This window comes from Lepisma saccharinum, chromosome 27, assembly GCF_977018435.1.
Source record: "Lepisma saccharinum chromosome 27, izLepSacc3.1, whole genome shotgun sequence".
In the NCBI taxonomy this organism is placed as follows: Eukaryota; Metazoa; Arthropoda; class Insecta; order Zygentoma; family Lepismatidae; genus Lepisma; species Lepisma saccharinum.
In genome coordinates this window covers 55,030,721-55,048,986 of record NC_139255.1, presented here as the reverse complement: position 1 = coordinate 55,048,986, position 18,266 = coordinate 55,030,721, and the positions used below count along the sequence as shown (strand labels likewise).

Below are 18,266 nucleotides of genomic sequence, written 5' to 3'. Positions count from 1 at the left end.
CAGCCGCATTCTCACCGTCGTGAAATAACGTCAAAAGACCACGAACTGTTTTCTTTAATATCTTCCTGCTACCCAAAATAACTGCAGGTAGCGTTTTCTGAAGAACATCTATTGTGCTTAATTGTAATTGAAGGGAAACCAACATCCTGTCAGCCGTTACATTTCTCTTTCGTTGAAGAAAAGAAACAAGAAAAAGCTAGGCATAACTCGCGCACCGCACAGGCACGAAGTTCAACAGCTGCTCGCCAGAGGGCAGGAGATACACAAATACGTCACGCAGAACCGTAGTACGATTGGTGCAGGTAGGCAGTGTTTGTCTGCGATCACGGTAATCTTGATGTGTTCAACGTGAAGACGTTTTGTTGCAGTGTGGTGCTTTGCGTAGTTTATATATTTTTTTGCAGTGAATGTATTATCTGTGGGGAAAGATGTGATCATTATGATTTCGGTGGATGAGAGGAGTGACTGTGACCCGATGAAAAAGAAGGAAACTGAAGAGCAAGAACAGGAGAACACGAAGAAGAGCAATTTCACTCCAATAAGGGTGAGTTTTTCCCCTTTGTAATGGGGGCGGTTAATCTTAGCGACAGGTGTTGCCGACTTTCAAGCTTTTTTGCCAAGTTGTTGTTGCTTTTTTTTTACACATTTTCAGTGCAGAAAATAAAACAAGTATGATAATTGAAGCTCTAGTGACAAGTGCCCCACTTCCCAAACTCGTCAATTTTTTTCTGAGGTTTGAATCAAATTGTCATACCTGTTGTTTTAACTTTATAATCAAGAATATATTTAGACTGGACCTCCCCGCATGAATTGAAAAGAACTAAAAATAAGTTTTGTTTGCTTAATAATATTAAAATTAATGTTTCAGCACTAAATTCGAATAAGCGAAATACTTGTATGTCGGTTGTTGTATAATGTGAAATTTGTTCCACTGAACTTGCATGAATATGAGATTCCATTGGAACGAATCAATTTTATTTGGCAGGATACCTTTTTCTGATTTTGTTTCCGTTCCATTATTTTTCCCTTCGTGGAATAGCTTGTTTACATACGTTTTCGTGGTCATATCTAGGGCCTCGACGATACAGAATACAAAGATTTTGTTGTACGCAGACGATAGCAGCGCAATAACAAAGGGAAATGATGTGAACGATTTAGAAGCCAACATTGAAAAAACAATGGAAGAAATTAAATCTTGGTCCGACACTAACAAATTACTGTTGAATGAACAGAAAACAAATTACGTGCTATTTCACACTAAACAAAACAATAAAATTAAAGATGTAGTAAAGAATAGCTATCTTCCAGTAATATTAGTCCCGATTAGCCTTACTGTGCATAAAGTGGACTTATCAAATCAAATCGTGGTCATAACTAGAAATAAACTTGATGTGAATATACATATCTGTTTTACGCAATTTTTCTTTTCGTCTAATAATACTAAAAAGGCCTCCCCGATGGTGCAGTGGTAGCGTCGTCGCCTTGTAATCAAGGGGTCCCGGGTTCGATACCCGGTCGAGGCACATAGTGGTTTGGATACCAGTTTAAACTGTAGGTCCAGTACCGATTAGCCTTACTGTGCACAAAGTGGACTTAAAACATCAACTCAAACCAAATAATACTAAAAATGTTATACACTTTTTAAGTGTGCAAGAACGTGCCTGCTCGTAGCGGTCTGCTTCTTACCCCAAATCTTCTATCTGTGAGAGGGGTGGCGTGTAAGTGTACATTTAGAGCCAAAAATAACCATATATTGGCCTTTGCTTGAAATTTTAGGGGAGTTGAAATTTTGGAGGAATTTGGACAAATAACTGTCTGCACGTGTCACGGTATATACGAGTATACGAAAAAAACGTCATTGCTTATCACGTTCATATTTTCTACTTAAATAGATTGGCCTGCTGATAGCAATAAATTGTACATTTAGATAAGGTGCATGCATGTCGAGTTTACGGCCTTGAGTGTTCGAAACGCTTAGAGAAAGTGCTCCTGTGTGTGTAGGATTACTGTTATTGTATGTACTGATTCGTGGGTAGCGAAGGACGATTACATTTAAAAGATATCATTGACCATTTGTAATTTTCATTCGAAATTCCTAAGGTGTAAATGACGTTGAATAACAGACGACTGGATTCAACAGGATATGAAGTATTTTCCTATTTACTCTCGATGCATTTCAGGTTGTTGAATTTTGATCTTTTTTTTATGAAGACTCTAATAAAGTTTTTCCCCCGAAGAGTGGAGTTTATTGTAGTGAAACGTTTGATAGAAGCGCATTTAAAACGCTGCTATTTTGTCAAAATACATATAGCTGAGATTGTTGGTTACGTGCTTATTTGTGAGAATACCCTGACAAAGTTTTTCAGCGTTTAATGAAACGCAGACGCATAAATACTCTTGTTGAACTGTTTTAAATATAGATAAGGGTTTATGGTAAGCACGCTTTAAGTACGAAAGTTTTATTACGCTGTTTGTTACGCGGGAGACCCGGGTTCGATATCGAGTAAGATTTTTTTCTTCGGTTCCTCGCCGATCCTCACTTTGTGGGGACTGAGATATGGGTAGCACAGTGGCGTACCCAAGGGGGTGTTGGTGTGGGTCATGACCCCTCCCCTTGGCTCAGTACTCCTAAAGAAAATAACATCAAAGGTAGGAAAAGATGGCGAAATGAGGGCTGATTACAAGAAAAGATGTACATAACCCCTCCCTTTCGAAATCCTGGGCACGCCACTGGGGTAGCATATCGTACACAGTAATAGAACGTGAAATGCAGACATCCATACCAGAATCTTTTACAAAACACCAACATTAGTCTTGTATCTTCTGTTGTTTCGGGGATATGTATTGATTATTTTTTTTCACGTAACGATACTGGCAACACTGTAAGGAGGATGTTTCCTCTGGAGGGTGCATGGTTGACCATGCATGGAACATTAGAATCGTCGCTTTCGTTCCCTCTTCCCCCAGACCCCCCACCCACACGTCTTGGGATCCTTCGTTGGCGGCGCGTCTTTTTGCTCACATTGCAGGCTGAACAATATATATTTTACACTTTTCATTCTCTCGTAGCTTTAACCAGTCTGGGAATATTCAAGGGCAAATTGCCGTGCAGTATGACTTGTAATTAGCATTTGACCGCTAACATTCGGATAATGTTATCGACTTTTGCAAGCAGGATCTGAGCTGCTGTTTAAACATGCTTCTTGAGAAGTTATTAGAGAGAGAAATGTTACACCTGACAGACAGACGTGTTTTTGTTCTTCGAAGGACTTGGGGGAGGGGGCGCTGAGTAAAATGAACGTCTATTCATGATCGCACAACCTATTTCATTAAATCTCTCCCTCACAGGCTTGTAACATCTATGTAGTTTTCATAATAATAATAAGATCGCCTTTATTGGAGCGGGCGTGTTTCGGCCTCTAGGACCGTTCTTACAGCAGACCCTTGTCTGGAAGATTAATACAATGGAATAAAGAGTGTACATTGAGAAAAAAAATAATAAAAATAAAAACATGAAAAGGATTACATATCAATACAAAAAAGAACAAATAAATATATAGGTATATACGCATGGCCGTAGGCAGGAAAAAATTTCGGGGGGGGGTTCATTCATAATTGTTCCCATGGGCGTCGCCAGAAATTTTAATAATAGAAATAATAACAATAATTGCACAATAATAATTAAAATTTCATAATAATAAAACAATTTTATTCCATAATAATAATACTACTAATAATTATTATTATATTATTGTTATATCCTTGAGGAGGCTTATTCAATCCAACAGATGAGTGAATATCCAGCACAATTTTCTTTTTTTTTTCTTTTTTTTTTACGTTTCATACAGTGTGTACTGAAATGCACAATTATTATACTTCGTCATTAATCTTTAGATACCTTCAAGAGAAAAGCTTTCGGGCCTCCCCCATGGCGCAGTGGTAGCGTCTTTGCCTTGTAATCAAGGGGTCCCGGGTTCGATACCCGGTGGAGGCACAAGTGGTTCGGATCCCACTTTAAACTGTAGGTCCAGTCCCGATTAGCCTTACTGTGCATAAAGTGGACTTAAAACAGCAACTCAAGAATCAAGAGAAAAGCTTTAAAAGTTAGATGGAAATTTTAGTCATAAAGTTTTTGTTGTTTGACTTTAAAATTAAATTTTTGGAATTTTGAAAGGTGTGGAACCAGTTATTCTTTTTAAAAACTTAGCCTGGTGCTTGGATTGTAACCTCAATCGCGAACGTAATGTGCTACAAAACTGGAGATCCTAGGTTTGAACTCCTATCAAGGGGGATTTTCGACTTTATCGGACAGGGAATTTAAAAGCTGGAAAGGGAATTTTGGGACAATCATAAGGGAATCTTCAGTCTATATTCCTTGTGACGCAGGAGCAACACTGGAAAGATGACAGCAGAAGTGATAATGGAGGGGTCGCGGGTGGGCTAAGATTCTGAGAATAAATCCTGTTTCACTCAAGTTTCAGAATTCCAAATGTATGAAAATTCTAGCTCGATCGTTTCAACATTGTCTCCATGTATTTTTGTGATGCTTCGAAAAAAAATTAAAAATTTGTTACAATATTGGTTTCTGAACTTCCATTAATCCAACATGTCAGAAGTTTCGGGGGGGGGGTTTGAACCCTAGAAACCCCCCCCTCTAAATACGGCCATGTACGCTTATATGTATAGATAATGAAAAAGAAAAACAGATTTACCTATAAATTGTTGAACATATGTATCTAATGTTTGTTGCTTTTGTTTTAGTACATATTCATATACTGTATATTCAGTAATCTGGAACAATGAAAAATATAATAATAATAATGAAGTGAAATAAAATAATGAAATTATAAGATTTATATGCACACAGTTGCCAAATGTTACAGTGCGTATTTTTATGAATGAAAAGTTGCTCGTGATTAAGTATTTCGCTGCCTTGCCAGTAGATACTGTTTGAGATTCTTTTTAAATAGCTTATGGCTGTTGATGGATGTTAGGTAGGTTGGGAGGGAATTCCATTCTTTAGTGGCAGTTACGGTAAATGATTTTCCATAGGTGGTCGTACTATGTACTGGGACTGACAATAATTTTTTTCGTCGTGTTACATGTTCATGTCTGCTCGAATTTGTGTTCAGTTTTTCAGAGAGATATGCAGGCTGTTTGTTGCCTAGTACTTTGTGTTAAAGTTAATAATTGGTATTTCGCGAGATTCTTGGTGTTAAGCCAATTCAAATTGAATAAGTATTTCGAAATGTGGTCCCCTTTTTTTCAGCTTGTAAATAAATCTTATGCATGCATTTTGTAGCTTATTAGTTATGGAGTATTAAATTTACGGCAAGCGAGGCCTGTAACCACAGTTTTTCAGACGTTTGAAAAAAATCGGATTCGTATTATTTCCTAAGAAGAATGAGCAGAAACGTGTTGAAGTTGAAACCAAAAATTATGGGAGAATTATAAGGTTTCTAAACTGTTCTTTTCATTCCCCATGTGCCACTGGTGCGCCTTTTATTATATTTAATTTAAAAATTTGGGTGCGTTCATTGTTCAATATCAAACTATTATTTTCCTTATCAAAGTGGTAGTTCTTAATCATAGTCAATAACATTCTCTATCGTACTTTTGACGCTATAGTGAAATACAGGGTTTCATGTAAAAAGAAATTACTTCATGATTTGACTGAATAATGAAACTAATATTGCATATTAACTATTTTTTATTACAATATTTAAGTTGCCGCCCAGCCCCTCCGCGAGGGCCGACTCTGACGGCAATTATGGTCACACAAAAATTATATATGTTTTTATTAATTTTCTGCCAAATCCGGTTATTGTGCATACATGGAATTAATGGCTTAAAATGAAGACATTGAAGATAGAGCTCTATTTTTACCGAGATAGAGAAAAATAAGTGGAAAAGTGGAAAACTGCCGCCATTTTTAAAGTTGCATCAATGCATTCCGTCATATCCACACACCTAGGGAAAAAAGGTCCCGTTTCTTCTTTCCTAAGAAGAACTGGACTCTTACGTGCCGCCAAGAATGAACTTCGTGTTTTCAACATGCATATAGTCAGTGCCGGATCGACAAGCCACAAAACCCCGCAGTTCGGGGGGGGGGGGGACAAGTAAGCCTTTATGGGGCCCTCAGGCATTGACATAGTAGAGGGTTCGTATATGTGTATGTAAAAAATAAAGTTCCCTATGCATATAGCACCGTGTCATATTTTCGATATCGGACATCTTGGAAGTGATGTGATCAGCACTACGCTCCGGCCGCCTTTACCCCCACCCGGTACCATTTGATTTGAGGCTGGGTGGGCCCTAGAGCCGCTTTATGCGGGGACAAAGCCGGAAAAATTCCGACCTTAGTTCACCCACCCCGGGTTTTTCTCGTGGCAGTCAGACTAGAATCAAATCAGGTTAGAATTTCACGAGAAATGCAGTGGTGAAGGTTTCTTCAACCTATCTTTAATCAGGAGAATGAAGTTATGACTGCATGATTGTTACAAATGTATCATTTTCCAGGTGTGAGGAAACAGTGTCATATATATATATCACATTACCACAGGCGCCGAAACCAGGGGGCCAGATGGGTCCGGGCCCCTCCAGTTCTCGTTTGCCCCCCCTCCCATAGGGGTCCCAATGTATAACTTTCATCATATTACATACCCTTTGCACACATATACTTCGCACACAACAGGTGGGAAATTAGGCAGGATTCTGCTCTGAAATGGGTAGGTAGAGGGGGGCCTTTGGTACCATTTGGGGGCGGGGCAAGACTTATAGATCCGGCATTGCATATAGTACATACCCGTGAAATATACTCGAGGATGTGGGGAACGACCTAAAGTGACTGCCATGAACTAGGTATGATCTATGTCAAAAAGGTTGCCCTACTTGAACAAAAAGAATGCTTAAACAATTAACCGGAAATATCTCAGAAGCAGATAAGCTTTCTTTGTCACACGAAAAGGCAAATAGAAATATCATCCCATTGTTACTTTTTCCATACCTGACAAAAGCTTTACGTGATATTAATCTGTACAAATATTGAATCTTGCTTCCACCAACCACAGACATTGGCTACAGGAGAGATACCAACGAAGCACAACACGTGCTGCTAAAGTTACTCACGTATCGTTCAAGAATCCATCTCAGATAGATAGAAACCAGGACAACTTCTTTCACACCACGTTCGATGACTCACCTGACTTCCGTGGCCGAGCGCCAGAAGGTTCTAGGATCGAATCCCAGCTTTGTATTGCTTTGTATGCCCGCATTCATTGAATACATCTAATCATCTTGTGATTAGCTGAAGAACAACAATTTAACTTCTAAGTTTCCATTCAAGGACTTTAGAGGCTCAAGGGTGTCCCCCCCCCCAGAAAGACTTTCAAGCACTAAAATTAAATAATGAAAATGGACTTGTTTAGCATTTGTTGTATAATCGAGAGTTATTTATTTCTACCGAACGTACTGGAAGGCAAGGATTATATTGGGATCATATGGGTTTGAATGGCAGCACCAAAGAAGATATATGCACACTGCTACTTATAATAAGTTAATAAGTAGGACTAGGATTTTTATGACTTAACATTTTCTTTTGGTAAGGGTGATGTGTTCCCTAAATATATAGAAATTCATATTGTGAAGAAACTAATTGAATTGAGGTGCTTTTTAAGGGCATATTTTGGCATATTTGGCCATTTCTACGTAATAAAGCATATTTTGATGGATTTTCGGTCATATTCAGCATATTTTCGCTTTTTCAAGAAATATACAGTGATTTTCCAAGTGGATTCGTTCTTACTCCCATGTTCACTCGAGGTTTTTTTTACTGCAGCAAAATCTTTTTAATTTTTAATTGAAAATTTACAAAAGGTATTCATTGTGCATTTCAACTCATCAGGGCCCATAAAGTGAACTAAAAATAGTAAGTATATGAAAATATTTCAGCATAAGTTAGATATTGATGTTTGAAACAGTCTAGTTATAAGGGCATATTTCTCAAATTATAGTGCATATTTTGTAAAATTTTAGGGCATAAGAGCATATTTTATTTAGCATGTTTTGGTGATTTTAGGTCATAAAAATTATAGCCCTAATAATGAATAAAATATTAATCACGGACTTTCATCTAACATCCTATTTGTTATTCAATAAATATTGAATTCTTTATCTTTTTGACATTAATTTGTTGCCAGTCAGTTGTTTTTATACAAAGTTTGGAGGTTAGCTAAATATTAAATATCTCTAGTCTTATACCTTTTTACCTATTCATGTAATAATTCAATATTCATTTATATTATTATTATATTACTATTTCTGAGACACTTGTTTCGTGCCTCCCAGAAATATAATTCTAAATACGTGCCTCGCAAGGTGAGAATATGTTACATACAATAAAATATAAGTAGCGTAGCCTATTAGTTTGTCAGTAAAGCATCGATTCAAATTATTCGCATAGGTTTGTACTGAGCCCCATTCCGCTATATTGACAAAGTGTAAAGTAGCTTATCCAAGAATACTGCAGCAGCCAAGGTGGGCGTGTGTTGTAATTTTCGTGTGGCACACATTGTAACCTCATAGTTTTGCTCAAATTGACTGTTCTGAAGTGATCTTTATCCATCTTTTTCCAAGGACAATTCAACGTAAGCCGATTTATAAGTGGAGAATTGAAAATATTCAGAAAATCTGTGGCCTCCACGTGACGATCTGTGTTCGTCGATTATCCCAGATGGCCCAGGCATGCATAGATCAGTTTTTTACGGCAAGAAATCCACGAACTGAGCCGTAAGCCCTTGAGGTGGTGATATTGGACAAACTGAATTAATATAAAGCGATATAGCGAAGGAAAAGCACAATGCGATCGTCTTTTGTTGCGGAAAATTTAATGTTATGTTTTGATTAGCTATTTCGTCTATCGACCGGTGTCGCTCAATGCAAGAGGCAACTCTAAACTTGCACCTGCGTACAGTGGGTTACATAAATATACCAGGTAAATTTTCCGTCAATTCATTCATTTCTTTATCCTACATGGTGGTGAGGTTCTCTCTCAACACGCAAAACAAAGTGAATGTGCAGTGGGGTGCACAAGTATCACTAGGCAACTTGTCCACGACAATTTTCATTAGTTTTTCCCTTGCAACCTACGTGTTTTTGAGCATTGAACTCTTGTGTCTTCTAGTACAGAGGTTGTCAGCTGTTTCAATTCTTGAAGCTCCCATTGGCTGAAATAAATAGAAAAAGTATGGTGATGGGCAATTTGCTTGATACTCATGCATCCCACTGTACATGGGGATGGACAATTTACCCCGTAATATTTTGCCACTTTACACAGATGACATGTTTCTTCCCGCCAATATCCTGTTCCGTGCCAGCCGATAGGCACAGTTCGCATTTGCCGGTAATTTGCTTCAGCCAGCAAACAGGTTCAGCTTCGACTAATGAACACAGGCAAGCAACAACCAAGAAAAAGATTTCACGTTTTTACGCCATTCGGTGTGAAGACAAGCAATCACTGCACACGGATTAAATTGTAAGAAAGGCGCTTTAGAATGTGAGACGATTGTGTACTGATAACGCTGCACAGTTCACTTCACACTCTCGTAGCAATAAACATGAAGTTGCCTTTTATGATCCCTCTCCTTATCTGTATTTGATTGGGGTTCTGTGTGCGATGTTTGTTTGCATTGGGAGGATGAACTTTGATAACAGTAAATTGTGTTGCGATATGAGGAATTGAAATATAACGGTAGATTAGGAGCTGGATGGAAATTTGTTGGGTCAATCACAATTCTGAGAAGCTTATACAGTGGGAGGTTTTTTGAAAGTACATTCAAGTTCAAAGACACGTGTACTCAAATTGTCCATAACCGAATGCCAAGATTATTAATAGTGTACAGGTTTTTCTTGTAATGACGTAACGACTGTAGAAGGTGAATGTATCCACGAAACGAAGTCTATTCGCTAGTACTGCGGTATGCGGATAGATAAAAATGTCAGACAACTGAACACACGAAATCGAGTACACAAACGCGCATTTCCTGATGTCATAGGCTTTGTTCATAAGTAATGAATGCTTTTAGAGGTTCTGGTTTCAGATAAATTAAAAATGCTGAACATAGCATAACATTTAAATTATTGGCCGATGTTTGAAAAGTACGGAAAAGTAAAATAATAAGCATAGTGGTAGACAATTTGCTAATCGCGGCGATGATTATTTGAAAAGGGGATACAAAGAACACCGATTTCCGGGTCGGGATTCGAACCCGGAAACTTCGATGGCGAGATCGAAAGTCGACAACTTAACACATTCGGTTACCATCTGTACACTATGTGATTCCTTTCTAACACACTACGATGTTACTCGACTTGGTAAGAATATTTTATTTGTTGGAAAATTGTAGATAAATATTGCACAGATCATGGAGGAAAATTACAGTAAGCATCCCGCACATACTTAAAATATAGTATCCGTTGTCTTGAGGCATATTCAGCGCCTAGCGACTTAAAAAGCCTGATCGATGCTAACAAGTGTTGGTGTTTCCGACATAGCGTTACTGGGTCAGTTCATTTGCCTTTATCTTGCGTCTATCTACACGCGACGCTGCATATTCACTGCAAGAGGTCCAGTGAAAACGACCGAAGCCGTTTAGAGTTACCTACAGAGTTGAGTGCGTTTTGGCCGATGTTGGTTTGATTTTTGATATTTAGCGTAGCTTTGTGCCACTTTTGGCTGTTCGCCAAGACGAGGATAAGTGATGATATGATGAAATTGATGATTAGCAAAGCAGTGGCGTGCGGTGACATTTAGACCAGGATACGCAACTTGGTCGCACTGAAGGGAGGGGTTAGAGGGGTCAGACCCCCCCAGTCCATCGTGTTATACAGAAAATTACTTTTTTCGAAATTTTGTAATCGAAAATTTATCATCCTTGCATAATTTTCAAATAACAGGAATAACTTTTTGGAACGGCATAGCAGCATTTATCACTCCTTGCACCCTTTTGTAAGACCTTGATTCATCCCGCACAAAAGTTGTTGCTTGAGAATAAATAATCACACCATATTTTAATTATTTTTTTTTACGAGGAACATGTCCTGAAGATTAAGGGGAGCAGAAGCTAGTTTAATAAAATAGGATGTCAATTATTGAAGCATTAACGAGAAAACAAAGGAATCTCTGATATAATCTTAAACGCTACCAGAGAGATCCAAATGTAACGAGGTAAGATATATGTATGATCTTTTATATTTATATTCGCAAATACGTATATTCTGATGTAGCTATGTACAGTCCACCAATTGACTTCGATTAATTCCTACATGCAGCGCAATTAACATTGAACGCGAACGAACTGACATAATGATTTTTCGTGCTTTCGTATAGCATTTGATAAATGTCAGTATCCTCCGTATCCTCTACTATTTGACACACCTTTCTCAGAGGAAACCAACGAACAAGGCCAACAAATAAAGTTTCCGCTTTTTCTACTGCCAGTCAATTGTATAGTTCTATTTTTTTAAATTCTTTTTTCTGAAAATGCGTAACATACTGCTTACCATCATTCATAACTCCTGCTTGAAACAAGTCCTGAAAATCAGGAACACACACACACACCTACCATTTCGGATCGTTTGCACTTTTATTATTATTATGCCGAAAATCCCATCTCCAGAATGTCATCAATAACTCTCGAATCCCCCCCCCCTCCCCATTCACTAAACCGAAAAACAAGCAAATAATATAAACGAAACACTTGCTGCAAATTTCACACCACAGAAGAAAGTAAAAGTCAACCTCCCACGGTAACAAACAAGTGTCTGTCGCCCCGAAAACAGCGCGTTCTTGTGGATGAATGGCTCGGAGTTGCCGGTCAATGAAATATTTTGTAGAAAAATGATAATAACGCTCACGAGAAAAATGCGTCAGCATACAATGGTATTCATCCCAGCACAGTTCAAGAGCTAAAAGAGAAATGTTGGGCACAATATACCATCCATATACATTACATTTTTAAATGTCTTGGAGGGGGGAGGGGAGTGGCTCATTATCGAATCCCATAGTAGCATTGTGTTTACTTATGTTTTTCGTTTTTCTATTCATTCATATTGTCGGGTCAACAGTCAACTCAACACCCATCCTCATCAACTTATAGGCTGAAATGCAAATGAACTTAAATAAAATGTTGATCTCTGGAATGGGATAAACAGATACTCTCATACTCTGAGTAATGTGTAAATTTGCAAATTGTTCACATAATTTCCCCCTGAGACAATGACGCCGCCAAAAAGGGGTTCACGCGCAAAAGTTAATACTCAGTCGGTCAGTCCATTCTGCTATCCTCGTTTCCCTAACGCAAAAACCTTGCTAGTGTAATTTTAACCTCGCATAAATATTTTACATCTTATAGTTTACGCGAATATTCTACCACAAAATATCCTTGCCCTCCTCTTAGCAATCTTTTTTTTTTTTTTTATTGCAATCGAGCACAGTGATCTATCTATCTACGCGTGACTGCTAAATGTGAGTAAGCTAAACATTCCAGAAAGAAATATATGTTGACTACTGCCAACACTGCAAACGCTGCCCAAATCCTTGTTACCCTGGCTTCCCAGACCTCTGTGCTTTGAACAGGGAAACACAGGATGAGGCGAGAGCGGGCAGACCCAAACGTATGGTCGGGGCTGATCTGAGCCAATGGGGCTGCCTTCCGAATTTCTAGGGTACTCAAGAGAAGCGGCTGCATTTGCTCGTGGAAATCGGCAGAAACGCGGATCGGGTGGTTCGCCGAAGGCACATCGGGATCGTTCGGGACTGCGTCCAGGAAGGCCAGATGGTGCAGACGACACAAGGCAGTCCGTAGCGTGTTCGTGCGGAAATCTGAATTTCTTGCAGTGGAAGTTCGGAACGATAATTTTCATGTTCAGGGAAGGCGAATAAAATATTTATTATTTTCTTATTGTGTTGTGGGTACGCATTGCGTACTTTGCGTATCCAGAATGCACGCCGCTGTAGCAAAGAACATGGCGGAATTCGGCCCCTGGCGCCGTAGCGAGTTGTGGTCGACACGACGTGCTTTGTGGCAGTGATGATTTTAAGCAAATCGCTGAGGTTCAGAAATCCCAATTGCAGCTGTGCTTAATTGCTATTTCTTCACCTTTTTATGAAATTTCAGGTGATTACATGCTAAAATTTGTCTAGTTATTCCTGCAATATATATTGCATAGCTCCTTTCTTCGTCATAATCCGGCAAATAAATAGTGAATATTTTTTTGATTTGTATCATTAACAAATGCAAAAATCTACAATTGATAATTGTAACTGACAAGTTGCAACAAGATTTCTCGGTGTGAAACAAGGTCATCTCTAAACATGCTAATCAACCCTCAAATTAATTTTACCTTCGCTTGCAATTACACCATGCTTTGTCGTGGACTGCCTATTAAGACAGTTTAAAATCACACAACAATGTATGGAGCTAGTGACTGGTGATGTTAGATGTTGCGGTGTTCATGTCCTGTCCATGTTTGCAACGTTTTTCTTATTGCGGTGCTAGGTCGATTTTTGATTATGGCCTGGTCGTTTTACTTCATTTTTCACACAAGATGTGATACCCGGTGGAGGCACATAGTTGTTCGGATTCCACTTTAAAACTGTAGATCCAGTCCCGCTTAACCTTACTGTGCACAAAGTGGACTTAAAACACCAACTCAAACTAATTTATTCACACATTTATATCATGATCATCAATTCATCGCGGTTTACCTAGAGAGGTAGAGAAGTGACGTAAAATAGTTGAAAACACGCGCTGCCTTAATTAAACTAGTCGTGACAAAAGTACTATATTGCGTTGCATTCTTGAAGATAATAATTTTCTTGTCCTGGTTCGGTATCATAGCTCAATGAATAATAATGGCAATGGTAAAAGACCTTGGTTCACTATCATATTCCAGCTATACAGCAAAAAACAAGGGTAGCCCGCATCTTGTGCCAATTTCCGTGTGGAATATGAACATTCGTCATTGAAAGTAAATTATTTCCGATATGTAGCTCTCTCATCTTGTTACAGATTCGAAAATCGTAATGTTTGTGCAATCTCGTTTGTATTTCACATTTCACTGTGTCGGAAGATTTAGCCAAAGCGACGATCGAAGATAATGATTCCTCTTCATATTGTCACTGTGTAGTACAAAATGTTATGATGCTATTGATAGTTCAGCTACTGGAATTCCAGGGGTACTGTATTGTACTCAGACTGCAGTAAAGAGGCTCCCAAAGTTCTATTGAGTCCTTGTCTAGGATTCAAAATACTATCGAGTCCGGTACAAAATTATTTCTCGATCACTTGGACAGGAATCAACGAAACAGTGTGTGGCCGAACTCAATTACAATGTAAAGTTTTGCCTATCAGCTGACAGAAAACCCTGTCAACTGTGTACACAGCTGTAGATTGGAAGTTAACGCTCTTATTGGTTGAGCCCGACTCGGTAGTTGGCAAAATTTCACACGCAATTTGCCTCGACAAAAGACGATCGATGTTAGGCTTTCCTCCACTCTTATATATATCCTTCTACCTTATTTGGCAGAAATAGTAACGAAAGAATACAACGTATTTTGCCCTTGCACATTTCCTGTCCCACGAAAGTTATATTTACGGTAAGATGGCGTTCCGGTGAGGTTACATGAGTTTGTGAAGATAATTTGAAAACTTTTATGTGATTAGTTGAGTTATCCCTCCAAACTTAATATTAATTTTGAAAAGTTTATCTAGAACAGTGGTCTCCAACTTCAAAAGGTCAGAGGGCTAAATTTCACAAAACCCAATACTTATGGATGAATTGAAAGAAATGAAAAACATAAAATTAATGTATTTTGCAAACTGGCTTCGCGGGCCGCCAGTTGTAAACCCCTGATCTAGAATATGAACATAGAGTATCCGATGGGACGAGTATAAATCCACTTTCTGGCTTGATATCGAAGTAGCCTTTATACAGTCCTATAACAAAGTACCGCTGAGTAAGGTTGTTACGTGAGCACCGCACAATTTCAAATTACTTGTTTTGCTAATACGCGTGTGCTACATTGTGCACGCTTTCGTCGAGAGAACAATAGTGTCCTCTTTGACGTAAAAACCCTTTTTACCTTATGCAGCACTGCGCAGTTGTTATTCCTTGGCGGCATTACACGATTTCATTCGGAAAGCGCCGAGTAAAGAACGATGTCCATGTAGCACTTTTTCATTTTTATGATGGCGCTTTACAAAACATGTACATCTGTTACACTGCATCTCTGGTTAGCTATGTTATAATAACATGCATTGGAAATTAACATGATAATGTAATTTTTTAACAAATGAATTGTCAATATTCTGCAGTTTTATGTACACAAGAAAAAAGAATGAATGTTCTTCGTTCTCTCTAACAGAAAAAAATCAATTTACAGCAGTGGAAAACCAGTTTTCACCATTCCAATAGCAAAAATATTATTTGATGTAAATGGTTTTGATGTTCCACAGTAGGAGTGTGCCTGCTCAGTGCTATAGGGGTGAAGGACGTCGCCGTGTAATCAGTGGGTTGGTTCCTGGTTCGATACCCGGTGGAGACAAACAGTGGTTCGGATACCACTTTAACTTTTTTTGTATAAAGTGGACTGTAAAATTCAATTATTAAATGTTCTCTTGAATGAGTCACGTGGAATCAGTTTTTTTTTTTAAAAAAAAGCAAACAAACTAAAAAAGCGTTTGGAACCTGAACCAGACCCGTAGACAGGATTTTATTTCGGGGAGCTCATCCCTTATCAGCACGGTCGTCACCAGATATATTTGAAGAGGGGGTCAGGCCATATAGTATAAAACTTGATTAGTACAAATAATAATGTCAATAATTATTATTATTTTGCAATAATAACTATTAAGTTATTTAAAATATTCCAATTTCATTTCAAATGTTTTGTTATTATTGCATAAATGGAGACACTGCTACTCGATCCACCGTATCAGTGAATATCTAACACAATTATTGTTCATTATTTTTCTTAAATTTTGTACCGTTAGTGTACTGAAATTCATAGTTATTGTATTTTGTTATTGACTTTTACACAATCGTTCAAGATGCTTTAACAGTTAGTGGTAAATTTTACTCAAAGTTTATATTCTGTGAGCTCTCACAAAGAAAACTATAAGTTTTGGAAGCTGTGGATCCATTTTTTTTTTATTATTAAAAGGTAGAATATAAAAATATAACCTGTTCCTCTATTATACACTAAACTTTTTTGTATGCAATGCAGTTTTACTGTGGTTATAACTTTATTTATGTTATTAACATTAAAAATAACACTTAAATGAGATATTTGTAGGATTTCGGTGGGGGGTCTTCAGCCCCCTTAGCTCTCCCCTTGGCTACGTGCCTGACCTCAACAGTGCAGTAGTTGGCCAAGTTTTTTTTTGGAAACACCTGTTCTTTACTTACTTTCCTCCCACACCTCACAAGCACCACTGATCAATATTTGCACAGACATTTTCTTCAGATGAATTATAATACTTCCTTCTCAGATATTTCCTCCATCACGTCACGGCCAAATTAATACCAGAAACTGTATGAGTCACAATACACAACTTGGTATTCTGAATCGTGAGAATTTCTCGATTTCTGGCCACTGAACTGACATTTAGCCCGCTATATCAAACACTAAGCTTGACGCACATGGACATTGTAGTATCTTTTATGTAATGGACAGAGGCGAAGCGAGAGCTCCATTTTTGGGGTTAGACAGTACTATGGAAAAGTCTAAATTTTCCAAACTTCAAGGCCACATTATGGTCAGATTGGCGAATCGGGACTGGACCTACAGTGGGATCCCAATCACCATTGAGGTTATTAGCAGTAATGGAAAATTTTCGAAAATTAAGATTACTACCGAATGCTTACATGGCAGTTACGTAAATAGATATTTTAATAAGCTGCAGTGGTGGCGATTTGGTTCCAAAACTGGTTTGTGGGGGGGGGGGGCAAGGAACCAAAGCTAATGGGCAATGACAGTTTATTTCCCTTTGGAGATAAGGTTTAGCATAGTGCGGGGCCAAAAGTGAAAGAAGGTGAGGGAGCAACTGACCCCCCTCCGTAATTGCCGATACTGATAAGCTAAATATGATACAACTAAAAATAGTTTGAATTGATAGTCTCCCTATCAACAATAATTTGCGCAGAAAATTTTCTTCTCATGTATTTAAAACATTTTACTTGTTTAAAATATTAAGAAAAGTTCCGTGTGTTCTTTTTATCTTTCGAAAACTGGCAAGTACTTCGGTGGTGCTTCTGTATGGTTATTTGGTGTGGAACTTAATTCTAGTTCCACTCATAACGGCTCAGTAGTCAGTGTGTGGGTGCAAGAGACTTTGCTCGGAAATGGAACTTGATCAAGGAAAAGAGTGAACGTCAATTAGTATTGTGTACTTTGCGAGTGGGTGTCTTGCCTAGCTTGTCGAGGAGTCATTAGTCGAAAGTACTGCGAGTCGCAGAGAAAATGCAATAATACTCATCAGGCCTTTGTTTACTCCGTGTATATACTTGACATTCTTGTAAAAAAAGACTTGAAGTGTCTTCTTCCTGTTTGGTAGCACCCATCTGCCATTCCCTGTGTCGCCCGGCTATTGTTGCACACGTCGCAGTGGCTGGGTCGACCTCGATGGTCTGCATCCGTGCAAAGACACGAAGGAAGGCCGTAATTTTTTGATGTAACGTCGACTCTTTTGAAACCTTCACAAGGTCGCACAGTTTTTTGCCTTTTACTACTATTGCAAAATAAGGATTGTATGGTATCTTCCGGTCTTCTATTCACATGGAAGGTATGTATAAAATGTATAGGCTACGCACTTTAACAGGAATATCAAAGTTGCATTTTGAAGCACTGACATTGGAAGATTTACATTCCAAGAAGAGTCCATGCTCCCAGTGTAGATGATCCGGACCGGAGAGTGCAGTTTTGTGAGTGGTACTTGGCAAATATGCAAAACATATAGATTGGTTGAAGAGGTTCAGAAGAATGCCCTCCACGTTCACCAGATCTCACGCTACATTTTTTTTTTTGTATAGGAATTCTTAAAAGATTGTTTACGGTACAAAACGAAATGATGATTCTTGATGTTTGAGATTCCAACAGTGCCTGGAGCAGAACGGTCATAATTTTAGAAACACGCGTTGACAGAAAATTATTCATGTCTGTAGGGTATTTTAAATTTTGAAAATGAACTGTATCCAGTGATGTGCGT

General features: G+C 38.4%; 1 protein-coding gene across 1 annotated transcript in view; it reads left to right on the top strand.

Moving 5' to 3' along the window:
• Window positions 1-277: 277 nt before the first annotated feature.
• Rhp (GTP-Rho-binding protein rhophilin) overlaps window positions 278-18,266 on the top strand; it is a 352,979-nt gene continuing 334,990 nt past the window's right edge. Inside the window, exon 1 of the mRNA XM_083112919.1 lies at window positions 278-544. Within this exon, the coding sequence (XP_082969045.1) occupies window positions 440-544 (105 nt within the window). The 5' untranslated portion in view covers window positions 278-439. The remainder of the gene's footprint in view (window positions 545-18,266) is intronic.